This window comes from Capra hircus, chromosome 7 (assembly GCF_001704415.2).
Source record: "Capra hircus breed San Clemente chromosome 7, ASM170441v1, whole genome shotgun sequence".
Lineage (NCBI taxonomy): Eukaryota > Metazoa > Chordata > Mammalia > Artiodactyla > Bovidae > Capra > Capra hircus.
This window is the reverse complement of record NC_030814.1, coordinates 104,719,603-104,733,744: the sequence shown is the minus strand read 5'-3', so window position 1 is coordinate 104,733,744 and position 14,142 is coordinate 104,719,603. Positions and strand designations below refer to the sequence as shown.

Sequence of the window (14,142 nt, the reverse complement as noted above, 5' to 3'; positions counted from 1 at the left end):
GACTTTCACTTTGACTCTTCCCTCTCCCTGAAACTCTCTTGCTTTCTTCCCTTCTTCATCCAGTTAACACTATTCTTCCTTTAGATTCTGTCCACCTCCTCCAGGAAGATCTCCCTGACCACCTCCCAGGCATCACATCTGTCCTGTTCATCACTGTCTCCCCAACATCCAACATAGTACATGGCTCATAATAGCTGCTCAGTAAGTCCTTGCTGAATGACTGAATGAAGGTGTCAAGAGGCAGGTTGAACTGTTAAAAAATTTTATTAAAATGTCCAAGAAGTACATTAATGTCCACAGTGTCAGATACCACAGACCCACGGAACACTGCAGCTGACAGCAAAACCAACGGAACCCAAAGCTGTTCACGCGCACACACACTCACACGCATGCCACACACGCGGCACACGCACACACATGCACACCTCAAAGGGGAAGACCAAAAGACAAACCACCCACTTTAGAAAAGATCGAAGCCCCCTCCTGCCGTGGAGCTGGGGTGTGGGCAGGGCAAGGGGTGGAAGGGGCCAAGGGCAAGGAGCATAAACCAAGACCCCTCAAAAAGGTTGCACCTCTAGAGTCCCCCACCACTCCAAACAAAGGGAGATTCTTTTGTGACATGGACGACTGAGATGTGTTATTATGTTTTTTAAACCAAGAGGAATTATCAAAGCTAGAAGGCAAACCTATATTCCTGGGCTTTCTCAACAATAAGCGTAAGGTGGGATAGTGGATAATGTCTACGGCAGGGAAGACTAAAGATCATGGTCAAGGATGTGGGTCTAGTTTGGACTTCTCAATCTTTTCCTAAATCTTCCTGTGTGTTGAGCATAATTAAGTTTCAACTCCTTTCCCCACAATAGAGAGCAGGGTTTGGAAGCAGCCAGAGGCAGGGCCAAATCCTTATTCGTCTTGCAAGCCAGTGCCTTTTGCTTATCTGAGCCTCAGTTTTGTCTTGTGTAAAATGGGAAAATAATGGTTCCTATGTCACTGGGCTGTTGAGAAGATTCAAGGAGGCAGTGTGTGAGCCCTTAGCTTGGTACCTAGTCCATAGCTGTCATCTATGATTATGACTTCCCTGGAGGGATACAGGCTCAGTCAATCCACTTCTTCCTCTACTGAACCCTTCCATGGACCATATATTTGCTTATTTTTCTTTCCTTCACAGGGCCATGCTCCACTGTGGCTTTTAACACTAATCCACAGATGTTACCCAAACTAGAGAGGCTGAGAGTGGACAAAGGACATGGAGGAAAAACGATGGATCTTTCCTTGCCAGAGACCAGGACGCTGATCCAGAGATCTGGCTTGGGGAGACGTTTTACACACTGTAGATTCTGGGGAGGAAGGCAAGGTGATTTCTTTATCGCTTAAAAAACTAAAAGACTAAAAGACAAATGTGTGTGTGTATATTTCGGTTCTAACACAGCACAACTCTCTACACTACCATAGGCAGATGTTACTACTTCAAGGGTTAGGCATTTCTAGTCCACCAGGCAATGAATGGGCTGAGGGGAGGGATGGGACCCAGGGCAGGAGCACCACCAAGGTCTGCTTGAGGGATGGATATGGGCACTGAGCTAGAAAACGTGGCACCTCCTTGGTCCACAAAGGAGGTTCTTTGTCTCCCTGAGAGATGGAGGGGGAAGAAACCTGGGCTTGCCAAGCCCTAAACGTCCTCTCATCTGTGTGTGTGCGTTTGGGTGTGCATAAAATTCACCACACATGGAAAACCACCAAATCTCAGCACTGGACTAGACCTGGGAAAGCCAGCAACACAAATGCCCTTCCCTGTCCACAAATTTCTCTGACTATTCTGACCCCTAACCCTGGAAGGATGTTGTTCAAAAAAAACATTCCCAAAATTCAGCACATAGGAATTCCACACTCCGTTTATCCACCAAGACTAAGGACCAAGCTTGGGCAGAAGTCCACGTTGAAGGAAGAGCAGTCATCAAGTTCAAGCTGTGTGCTTCCATGTAATATTCTACTCCCAAAGCCAATGACCTCCACTAAAGGCTTCAGCCTGCGCCCAGGACATCTGACAGTTAACTAATCTGGAATTCAGGCAGTCAAAGCAATTCCTTAGTGCAAATCCAACCACACATTCTTGCACCCTTATCAAAGCCTTATTTTCACAACTGGCAATGAGCCTTGCCAGCAAAAGACTAAACCCCTGCAAAGAATGATCTCTGCCAATTGTGCTTCCCTCCACTGGGAGATGCTCCGAGAGGTCAGCCTCACTAGAACTGACTTTCCAGACACATGGCTGCACCTGCCAAGAGGACCTTGTGTATGTGAGAAGAAGGAGAGAGGAGCTTTTTACAAGTGGGAATGGATGGTGGGGGGATGTGGTTTGGGGCTCAGGGGCTTCCGGACCCTCTTGTTTCTCTCTGGGCTCTGTCTCCCCAGGTGAAGGCTCCAAGGGAGGTGTGGGAAGGAGGTTGTGCTTTCTTATGCCTGGTTCTTCAACAGAAATTCCCTTCTTCCTTCTCCCAGTCCTCTGCTGGGTGCTTCTTGTGTTTTCTGCGCTCCTTGCGAGATTTGTGGTGGCGATGCTGGTGGTGATGCTGGTGGTGATGGTGGTGTCGCCGCATCCTATGGGACCGTCTGGCTGCAGGGAAGCAAGGGAGGACAGAAACATGTCAAAAGCCGGTGAGAGGTGGGGGGCCTGACACAACAGGCCTCCTTGGAGGAGGGGGAAATGGAGGGAACACCAGGTAGGCTAGTAAGTTCTCGTTTATCGGCAAGGGCGTATTATGGCAGACAGCCAGTCAGATCAATGTGTATAGTCACGAGGTGTTTAACTGGAGACTATATGTAGCTGGACACATGGGTTGGGATGTCTGAGGGAAGCCACTTACGTTTGGTGCAGACGATTTGGGGTCGGTCCCATTTGCCATTGCTCCGGCACCGGATGACGGCCACATGGTGCTGGGCAAATCCTTCGTCACACTGGTAGCGCACTGTGGCATGGACGTTATACTTGGCTTTGCGGGCGCCAATGGGCGAGGCGTTCTCCACTGCTGGAGGGGGACCACACAGCACTGGGGACAGAGGGGCTTCCCGTTAGAGAAGCGGACGGGACTAGCGCCAAACTGGCTCCAACTCCTGTCGAGAGGGACCCGCAACAGGCCGCCCTTTGCCCAGCTGTGACCTTGAAAGGCTAGAAGTGAATATGTCTGTCTCCTCCACTCAAACCAGGAGCCCTCTGAGGGGCAGGAACCTCCTGGACCCATCTCACCCTGTAATACTCAGGCATGATGCGAACAAAGGAGATGGGAGGCAAGAATAATCCGAGCAAATGAAATGAAGAAAGGACACGAAAACTGGCAAAGAAACAGAAGCCAGAATGAAGAAAAGTGTAAGAGAAAGGAGGACATGAGAATCTATATATATATATACACATTTATATACACATATATATACACATATATATACACATATATATATACACATATATATACTTAATATGTAAAGAGCTCTTACAAATCGATAAGACCAATGAACCTATAGAAAACTACACAAAGGCAATTAACTGGTAGGTCACAGGAAAAGTACATGCAAAGAGCTTATCAACATATAAAGAGCTGGTTATTCTCATCCTCAAACATACGCAAACTGTGAAAACAATGATATACTGTGTTTTTTCAGGACTTAGATGAACAAAGAACAAAAAGTGTGAGAACACACAGAGTTGGAGAGGTTAGGGGGAAATGGGTACTCTCACGTGTGAAGAGTGAAAACAGGGCTGGAGTGACGCCACACTTGAGAACTCAGATGAAACAATGGATCAGTGACGGGCAGGAGGGACAGTCGGGGAAGGGGGTGGGAGGCAGGCCAGAAGCGTACCTGTGCCCTTCTTACAGACATAGGGAAGGTTGTAGTTGCAGGGAACGTCGTTCCAGCGCCCGCTCTCGTGTGCAACCATCACCACGCAGTCCTCCCCACCCGCGAAGAAATTGTCCGGCTGATTTTCCCGCCAGTTCTCAAATTGCTGTAAGAATGGGGAGCAGAGGGTGCTCAAGGGACCTGCGTCCTGACCCAGACTCTGGCACTGTGGGACCACTCACATTCTTAGGGACTCAGTGTCCCCACCTCTACAATGAGCACTGGTCTAACTTCCCTGAGGGTGGCTGCCACTGCAGGCTAAGTCAACCCTCTTCTAGCTGGGAGGCTGTGGTGCCCTCCTCCCTGGTCCCCATGCCTTCTGTTTCACTGCCTGACAGTTTCCCACATGGGTCACACATTGTTATATAAATAGTTGAACAAAAAGTGACTTCAAACTGGAAGTCCAGGAGGGCTTCCCTGAGGAGGCAATAGGAGAGCTGAAGACTCAAGGATAAGACTGATGCAGGCAGGGAACAGAGTTCTAAGCAGAGGGAATAGCTAGTGCAAAAGCCCAGAGGCAGGACTGAACTTGTGCTGTCTGAGGAGCCGAACCGAGTCAGGAGGCCTGGGGCTGCTGGATCCAGGTAGAGTGTGGTCAGGAAGTGGACAGGGGCCAGTTCCCATGGTGGAGGAAAAGAGGTGGATTTTTTTTTTCTAATTGTGATAAAAATATAGAATACAAAATTTACTATTTTAACCATTTTTTTTTCTCTTTTAACCATTTTTAAGCGTCCGATTCATTGGCATTAATTGGATTTACAATGTTGTACAATCATCACCACTGTCTGTTCCCAGGACTTCTTCATTACACCAAACAGAAACTCTGTACCCATTAATCGCTCACTCCCCATCGCCGCTCCCCACCGCCCCTGGCAACCACTGATCTACCTTCTGTCTCTACGGATTATTCTATTCTAGATATTTCATGTGAATCGAATGTGACTCCTTTTATGTCTGTTTTTTTTCACTGAGCATAATGTTTTGAAGCTTTATCTACATTGTAGCATGTATCAGTGCTTTTTCTTTTTTTGCCTTTTTTTTTTTTTAATTGAAGTATAGTTGCTTTACGCTGCTGTGTCAGTCTCTGCTGTACAACAAAGTCGATCCACTCTATGGACACACATATCCCGTCTTTTGGATTTCCTCCCCATTTAGGGTCACCACGGAGCACTGAGTAGAGTTCCTGAGTACAGGAAGTTCTCGTCCGTCATCTAGTTTAGACACAGGAGGCTTTACAAATAGTTGAGAAAAGAAGAGAAGCGAAAGGCAAGGGAGAAAGGGAAAGATATACCCAACTGAATCCAGAGTTCCAGAGAATAGTAAGGAGCGATAAGAAAGCCTTCTTAAATGATCAGTGCAAAGAAATAGAGGAAAACAACAGAATGGGAAACACTAGAGAGCCCTTCAAGAAAATTTGAGATAGGGAACATTTCCTGCAAGGATGGACACAATAATGGGTAGAAATGGTAAGGACATAACAGAAGCAGAAGAGATTAAGAAGAAGTGTCAAGAAAACACAGAAGAATTACACAAGAAAGGTCTTAATGACCCAGATAACCACGATGGTGTGGTCACTCACCTAGAGCCAGGCATCCTGGGGTGTGAAGTCAAGTGGGCCTTAGGAAGCATCACTATGAACAAAACTAGTGGAGGTAATGGAATTTCAGCTGAACTATTTCAAATCCTAAAAGATGATGCTGTGAAAGGGCTGTTCTCAATATGTCAGAAAATTTGGAAAATTCAGCAGTGGACACAGAATTGGAAAAGGTCAGTTTTCATTCCAATCCCAAAGAAGGGCAAGGCCAAAAAATGTTCCAACCAGCACACAATTGTGCTCATTTCATATGCTAGCAAGGCTATGCTCAAAATCCTGCAAGCTAGGCTTCAGCAGTATGTGAACCAAGAACCTCCAGATGTACAAGCTGGGTTTAGAAAAGGCAGAGGAACCAGAGATTGAATTGCCAACATCCGCTGGATCATAGATAAAGCAAGAATTCCAGAAAAACATCTACTTCTGCTTCATGGACTATGCTAAAGCCTTTGACTACATGGATCACAACAAACTGTGGAAAACTCTTAAAGAGATGGGAGAACCAGACCATCTTACCATCTCCTGAGAAACCTGTATGCGGATCAAGAAGCAACAGCTAGAACCTTGCATGGAACAATTGATTTGTTCAAAATTAGGAAAGGAGTGTGACAGGGCTGTATATTGTCACCTTGCTTATTTAACTTATATGCGGAATACATCATGCAAAATACCAGGCTGGATGAATGACAAGCTGAAATCAAGATTGCCGGGAGAAATAACAACAACTTCAGATACGTAGATGATACCACTTCAGATATGCAGATGAAAAGGAACTAAAGAGCCTCTTGATGAGGGTAAAGAGGAGAGTGAAAAAGCTGGCTTAAAAGTCAACATTCAAAAATCTAAGATCATGGCATCCAGTCCTATCAGTTCAGTTCAGTTCAGTCGCTCAGTTGTGTCCGACTCTTTGCGACCCCATGGACTGCAGCATGCAAGGCCTCCCTGTCCATCACCAACTTCCACAGTCCACCCAAACCCATGTCCGTTGTGTCGGTGATACCATCCAACCATCTCATCCTCTGTCATCCCCTTCTCCTCCTGCCCCCAATCTTTCCCAGCATCAGGGTCTTTTCAAATGAGTCAGCTCTCCACATCAGGTAGCCAAAGTATTGGAGTTTCAGCTTCAACATCAGTCCCTCCAATGAGCACCGAGGACTGATCTCCTTTAGGATGGACTGGTTGGATCTCCCTGCAGTCCAAGGGACTCTCAAGAGTCTTCTCCAACACCACAGTTCAAAAGCATCAATTCTTCTGTGCTCAGCTTTCTTTCTAGTCCAACTCTCACATCCATACATGACCACTGAAAAAACCATAGCCTTGCCTAGACTTGACCAGTCCCATCACTTCACGGCAAACAGAAGGGGGGAAGTGGAAGCAGTGACAGATTTTACTTTCCTGGGCTGCAAAATCACTGTGGCCAGGGACTACAGCCATGAACCCAAAAGATGCATGCTCTTTGGAAAGAAAGCTATGAAAAAACTAGATAGGGTATTAAAAAGCAGAGATGTCACTTTGACAACAAAGGTCCATATAGTGAGAACTATGGTTTTTCCAGCAGTCATGTACAGATGTGAGAGTTGGACCATAAAGAAGGCTGAGCACCGAAGAATTGATGCATTTGAATTGCGGTGCTGGAGAAGACTCTTGAGAGTCCCTTGAACTGCAAGGAGATCAAACCAGCTAATCCTAAAGGAAATCAACCCTGTATATTCACTGGAAGGACTGATGCTGAAGCTGAAGCTTTGGCCACCTGGTGCGAAGAGCCCACTCACTGGAAAAGACCTTGATGCTGGGAAAGATTGAAGGCAAAAAGAGAAGAGGGAGGCAAAAGAGGAAACTGTTAAATAGCATCACCCACTCAGTGAACATGCATTTGAGCAAACTCCAAGATATAGCAGAGGACAGAGGAGCCTGGCACGCGGCAGTCCATGGGTAGCGAAAAGTCAGATACGACTTAGCAACTGAACAACAGCAACAAGAGTATATATAAGCCAATCTACTAATTCACCCCACCCCTCCCTGCCCCTTAGGATCCCTGTGTGTTCTCTACGTCTGTGTCTCTATTTCTGCTTTACAAAGAAGATCATACCGTTTTTGTAGATTCCACATACCTGGGTTCATATACAAAAAACAGTGGCTAGATGCCAGGAATTTCGAGGCAACGCCTTAACCGTAGGCTTGTCAGGCCCAAGGGCCTCTTCCATCCTTGTCAAGAGAAGTACTAACCTTCTCTCCTTTCATACAATGCTCTCACTACTTTTAAATTTATTTTTAATGACCAAACTGTACTTGTTACACATATGGATCGCATCCTCTTCATCCGCTCATCACGGACGGCCATCTGAGTTGTTTCCACCTTTCGGCTACTATGATCAGTGTTGCTGTGAACACGGTTGTACCGGTATCTGTTTGAGTCCCTGCTTTCACTTTTTTTGGGTATCTACATAGCGCAGGAGGTGGCGGCGGGCCGGCGCACTAAGTGCATAAGCGTGGCGGAGAGCTACCCTACCTCCGAAGTCAGGGACAGCGGCCCAGAGTGCCAGGCTGCGACGGCGCAGGAACGGCCGGGAGGAGCCACCCAGGCCCGAGGCCAGGGCCGGAGGCCGGGAGGAGCTACCCAGCGTCCGAGGCCAGTGGCGGCTGGGAGGAGACACCCCACGTCCAAGGTTGGGGGCAGCCGGGAGAAACCACCTTTGCGCCGGAGGCCAGGGGCTGCAGCTGGGAGGAGCCACCCAGGCCCGAGGCCAGGGCCGGCGGCCGGGAGGAGCAACCCGAGGAGCGGTGGCTGAGCAGGCACAGGAGGGCCTAGAGGAGCTATCCCACGTTGAAGGTCAGGAAGGGCGGCAGTAAGGAGATACCCCTCCTCCAAGGTAGGAGCAGCGGCTGTGCTTTGCTGGAGCAGCCGTGAAGAGATACCCCACGCTCAAGGTAAGAGAAACCTAAGTAAGATGGTAGGTGCTGCAAGAGGGCATCAGAGGGCAGACATACTGAAACCATACTCACAGAAAACTAGTGAATCTAATCACACTAGGACCACAGCCGTGTCTAACTCGATGAAACCAAGCCATGCCTGCGGGGCAACCCAAGACTGGTGGGTCATGCTCCACTGGAGAGAAGGGAATGGCAAGACACTTCAGTATTCTTGCCTTGAGAACCCCATGAACAATATGAAAAGGCAAAATGATAGGATACTGAAAGAGGAACTCCCCAGGTCATTAGGTGCCCAATATGCTACTGGAGATCAGTGGAGAAATAACTCCAGAAAGAATGAAGGGATGGAGCCAAAGCAAAAACAACACCCAGCTGTGGATGTGACTGGTGATAGAAGCAAGATCCGATGCTGTAAAGAGCAATATTGCATAGGAACCTGGAATGTCAGGTCCATGAATCAAGGCAAATTGGAAGTGGTCAAACAAGAGATGGCAAGGGTGAATGTCGACATTCTAGGAATCAGCAAACTGAAATGGACTGGAATGGGTGAATTTAACTCAGATGACCATTGTATCTACTACTGCGGACAGGAATCCCTTAGAAGAAATGGAGTAGCCATCATGGTCAACAAAAGAGTCCGAAATGCAGTACTTGGATGCAATCTCAAAAACGACAGAATGATCTCTGTTCGTCTCCAGGGCAAACCATTCAGTATCACAGTTATCCAAATCTATGCCCCAACCAGTAATGCTGAAGAAGCTGAAGTTGAACGGTTTTATGAAGACCTACAAGATCTTTTAGAACTAACACCCAAAAAAGGTGTCCTTTTCATTATAGGGGACTGGAATGCAAAAGTAGGAAGTCAGGAAACACCTGGAGTAACAGGCAAATCTGGCCTTGGAATGCAGAATGAAGCAAGGCAAAGACTAATAGAGTTTTGCCAAGAAAATGCACTGGTCATAGCAAACACCCTCTTCCAACAACACAAGAGAAGACTCTACACATGGACATCACCAAATGGTCAACACCGAAATCAGATTGATTATATTCTTTGCAGCCAAAGATGGAGAAGCTCTATACAGTCAACAAAAACAAGACCAGGAGCTGACTGTGGCTCAGATCATGAACTCCTTATTACCAAATTCAGACTCAAATTGAAGAAAATAGGGAAAACCGTTAGACCATTCAGATATGACCTAAATCAAATCCCTTATGATTATACAGTGGAAGTGAGAAATAGATTTAAGGGCCTAGATCTGATTGATAGAGTGCCTGTGAACTATGGAATGAGGTTCGTGACATTGTACAGAAGACAGGGATCAAGACCATCCCCATGGAAAAGAAATGCAAAAAAGCAAAATGGCTGTCTGGGGAGGCCTTACAAATAGCTGTGAAAAGAAGAGAGGCAAACAGCAAAGGAGAAAAGGAAAGATATAAGCATCTGAATGCAGAGTTCCAAAGAATAGCAAGAAGAGATAAGAAAGCCTTCTTCAGCGATCAATGCAAAGAAATAGAGGAAAACAACCGAATGGGAAAGACTAGAGCTCTCTTTAAGAAAATTAGAGATACCAAGGGAAGATTTCATGCAAAGATGGGCTCCATAAAGGACAGAAGTGGTATGGACCTAACAGAAGCAGAAGATATTAAGAAGAGGTGGCAAGAATACATGGAAGAACTGTACAAAAAAGATCTTCACGACCCAGATAATCATGATGATGTGATCACTAATCTAGAGCCAGACATCTTGGAAAGTGAAGTCAGGTGGGCCTTAGAAAGCATCACTACGAACAAAGCTAGTGGAGGTGATGGAATTCCAGTTGAGCTGTTTCAAATCCTGAAAGATGATGCTGAGAAAGTGCTGCACTCAATATGCCAGCAAATTTGGAAAACTCAGCAATGGACACAGGACTGGAAACGGTCAGTTTTCATTCCAGTCCCAAAGAAAGGCAATGCCAAAGAATGCTCAAACTACCGAACAATTACACTCATCTCACACGCTAGTAAAGTAATGCTCAAAATTCTCCAAGCCAAGCTTCAGCAATACGTGAACCATGAACTCCCTAATGTTCAAGCTGGTTTTAGAAAAGGCAGAGGAACCAGAGATCAAATTGCCAACATCTGCTGGATCATCAAAAAAGCAAGAGAGTTTCAGAAAAACATCTATTTCTGCTTTATTGACTATGCCAAAGCCTTTGACTGTGTGGATCACAATAAACTGTGGAAAATTCTGAAAGAGATGGGAATACCAGACCACCTAACCTGCCTCTTGAGAAATCTGTATGCAGGTCAGGAAGCAACAGTTAGAACTAGACATGGAACAATAGACTGGTTCCAAATAGGAAAAGGAGTACATCAAGGCTGTATATTGTCACCCTGCTTATTTAACTTCTATGCAGAGTACATCATGAGAAACGCTGGGCTGGAAGAAGCACAAGCTGGAATCAAGATTGCCGGGAGAAATATCAATAACCTCAGATATGCAGATGACACCACCCTTATGGCAGAAAGTGAAGAGGAGCTAAAAAGCTTCTTGATGAAAGTGAAAGAGGAGAGTGAAAAAGTTGGCTTAAAGCTCAACATTCAGAAAACAAAGATCATGGCATCCGGTCCCATCACTTCATGGGAAATAGATGGGGAAACAGTGGAAACAGTGTCAGACTTGATTTTGGGGGGCTCCAAAATCACTGCAGATGGTGACTGCAGCCATGAAATTTAAAGACGCTTACTCCTTGGAAGAAAAGTTATGACCAACCTAGATAGTATATTCAAAGCAGAGACATTACTTTGCCTACTAAGGTCCGTCTAGCCAAGGCTATGGTTTTTCCTGTGGTCATGTATGGATGTGAGAGTTGGACTGTGAAGAAGGCTGAGTGCTGAAGAATTGATGCTTTTGAACTGTGGTGTTGGAGAAGACTCTTGAGAGTCCCTTGGACTGCAAGGAGATCCAACCAGTCCATTCTGAAGGAGATCAGCCCTGGGATTTCTTTGGAAGGAATGATGCTAAAGCTGAAACTCCAGTTCTTTGGCCACCTCATGCAAAGAGCTGACTCATTGGAAAAGACTGTGATGCTGGGAGGGATTGGGGGCAGGAGAAGGGCTGACCGAGGATGAGATGGCTGGATCGCATCAGGGACTTGATGGACATGAGTCTGAGTGAACTCCGGGAGATGGTGATGGACAGGGAGGCCTGGTGTGCTGCGATTCATGGGGTCGCAGAGTCGGACATGACTGAGCGACTGAACTGAACTGAACCTAGGAGCAGAATTACAGGGTCATGTGATAATTCAAGGTTTAAGTTTTGAGGAAGTGCCAGAATGTTTTCACAGCAGGAAGAGGTAGATTTATTTTTATCTTAGTTCAGTTCAGTCGCTCAGTCGTGTCCAACCCCATGAATCGCAGCACGCCAGGCCTCCCTGTCCATCACCAACTCCTGGAGTTCACTCAGACTCATGTCCATCGAGTCCGTGATGCGATCCAGCCATCTTACCCTCTGTCGTCCCCTTCTCCTCCTGCCCCCAATCCCTCCCAGCATCACAGTCTTTTCCAATGAGTCAGCTCTTCGCATGAGGTGGCCAAAGTACTGGAGTTTCAGCTTTAGCATCATTCCTTCCAAAGAAATCCCAGGGCTGATCTCTTTAGAATGGACTGGTCAGATCTCCTTGCAGTCCAAGGGACTCTCAAGAGTCTTCTCCAACACCACAGTTCAAAAGCATCAATTCTTTGGCACTCAGCCTTCTTCACAGTCCAACTCTCACATCCATATGTGAGTACAGGAAAAACCATAGCCTTGAGTAGATGGACCTTAGTAGGCAAAGTAATGTCTCTGCTTTTGAATATACTATCTAGGTTGGTCATAACTTTTCTTCCAAGGAGTAAGTGTCTTTTAATTTCATGGCTGCAATCACCATCTGCAGTGATTTTTGTCTTAAGAGGGCTTAAAGCACAGATAATCCTGATCTGATATATGATCTTTAAAAGGCCCCTATAGGGAATTCCCTGGTGGTTTAGTGGTTAGGACTCAGCACTTTTCACTGCCGAGGGCTTGAGTTCAATCCCTGGTTGGGGAACTAAGATCTCATGAGCTGTGTGGTGTGACCAAAAGAATAAATTAAGAAAAGGAAAAATGAATGGCTCCTGTGTATAGGGTTACCTTTTGGGGTGCTGAAAATATTCTGGAACTAGATCAACATGGTTTTTGCACAATATTGTGAAAGTAATAAAGTCACTGAATTACACACTTTAAAATGATTCATTTTATGTTATGTGAATTTAAGCACAAATTTTTTAAAAGTCCCCAAAAGCTGCCAGGTAAAGGGGCAGGAGAGGTGGTAGTTGGGGGGAACTGGTTGTAGGTGTCCAAGAGAGTGCTAACAGAGGCTGCACAGGCAGGAAGAAGAGGGGAAGCGGGAACAGTTGAGAATTCGTGTCTGATGGACCAGGCAGAGTGAGCAAGATGGGGCTGTCAAACTGAGCCCAAGGTTTGCCGCCTCAGCCACTGGGTGACCAGGCTGTTCACAGGGCTGGGAAGTCAGGTGTGATGGGGGACTTCACTGAAGTTCCTTTACCCGCTCCAGCATCTCAGAGTCACTGCCTTTTTTTTTTTTTTAATTTCTTTGTTTGCTGCACCGAGAGGCTTGAGGGATCTTAGTTCCTCATTCAAGTTGAATCTAGGCCGTTGGCAGTGCCAGTGAGGAGTCCTAACTACTGGACAGCAGGGGAGGTCCCCACGGGGGGCTTTTGATGGCCACTCCTGGTGGTAATTTTGCCCGAGATAGGAAAGTGAAGCCAGAGGGTCTGACTACTGCACTTCACCCAGCTCTCTCCATCTCAGGCAGGGTCAGAGTCAACAGTCTGACTGCAGGGCCCCAGGCCCCCAGGCTCCCGCCACTCACCAGCCCCGTGTTGTCCGTCCACTGGAAATCCCTTTCCACGATCCTGTCATTCAAGCCGATCCATGTGTTTTCACGCCCAAAACCTGTGGGGTGGAGGTCATGAGGGCAGGGTACCCACGCCTCTGCCAGCCTAAGTTACTGGCTGGGGGCAGGGGGACTAGGGAGCGGGGCTGGGGCACAGAAAGGACTGGGATTAGGCTCCTGGCCTTGCCACACCTTGTGACTTAAACCAAAGGCTGGAGGAAACAACAAAGACAAGTCAGGTCTCAGGAGAAATGAGAGAGTAGGAACTAGGAGAGCTGTTGGGAGGGCTGGACAGGCAGGCGGGTGAGTCCAGGGAGAGAGCAGCCGGATGTGTGTGTGTGTTTGATTACATAGAGGGGGAAAATCCTGTGAACCAGGGAATGGACAAATGAAAGAATTAACAGGGGATAGGATGGGGCAGATGCGAATAAATAAGTGGATGAAAAAGGGCAGAAGGGGTAATGAGGAAATCGGTAAAGGCTGCATTTAATTTGTGGGATATGCCTCTTTCTCTTAGTCTCTTATTCTCCCTCATTTCATCCCCCGCATCACAGATATTTCTCCATCACCCTTTGACGCCTGGCCCTGTTTTAATTTTCATCAGTGCACTTAAGACCAGTTAAATTATAGGATGTGTGTGTGTGTGTGTGTGGCGGAGTGGCTAAGTCGCTTCAGTCAAGTCTGACTCTTTGCAACTTTATGGACTGTAGCCCGCCAGATTCCTCTGTCAATGGGATTCTCCATGCAAGAATACTGGAGTGAGTTGCCATGCCCTTCTCCGAGGGATCTTCCCAACCCAGGGATCGAAACCTC

At 46.8% G+C, this 14,142-nt stretch overlaps 1 protein-coding gene across 1 annotated transcript in view; it reads right to left on the bottom strand.

The window, feature by feature from the left end:
- Positions 246–14,142, bottom strand: part of NCAN (neurocan) — a 34,738-nt gene continuing 20,841 nt past the window's right edge. Inside the window, exons 12-15 of the mRNA XM_018051484.1 lie at positions 13,306–13,388; positions 3,853–3,997; positions 2,865–3,047; positions 246–2,614 (exon numbers count right to left, since the gene is read on the bottom strand). Coding sequence (XP_017906973.1) covers positions 2,469–2,614; positions 2,865–3,047; positions 3,853–3,997; positions 13,306–13,388 — 557 coding nt within the window. The 3' untranslated portion in view covers positions 246–2,468. The remainder of the gene's footprint in view (positions 2,615–2,864; positions 3,048–3,852; positions 3,998–13,305; positions 13,389–14,142) is intronic.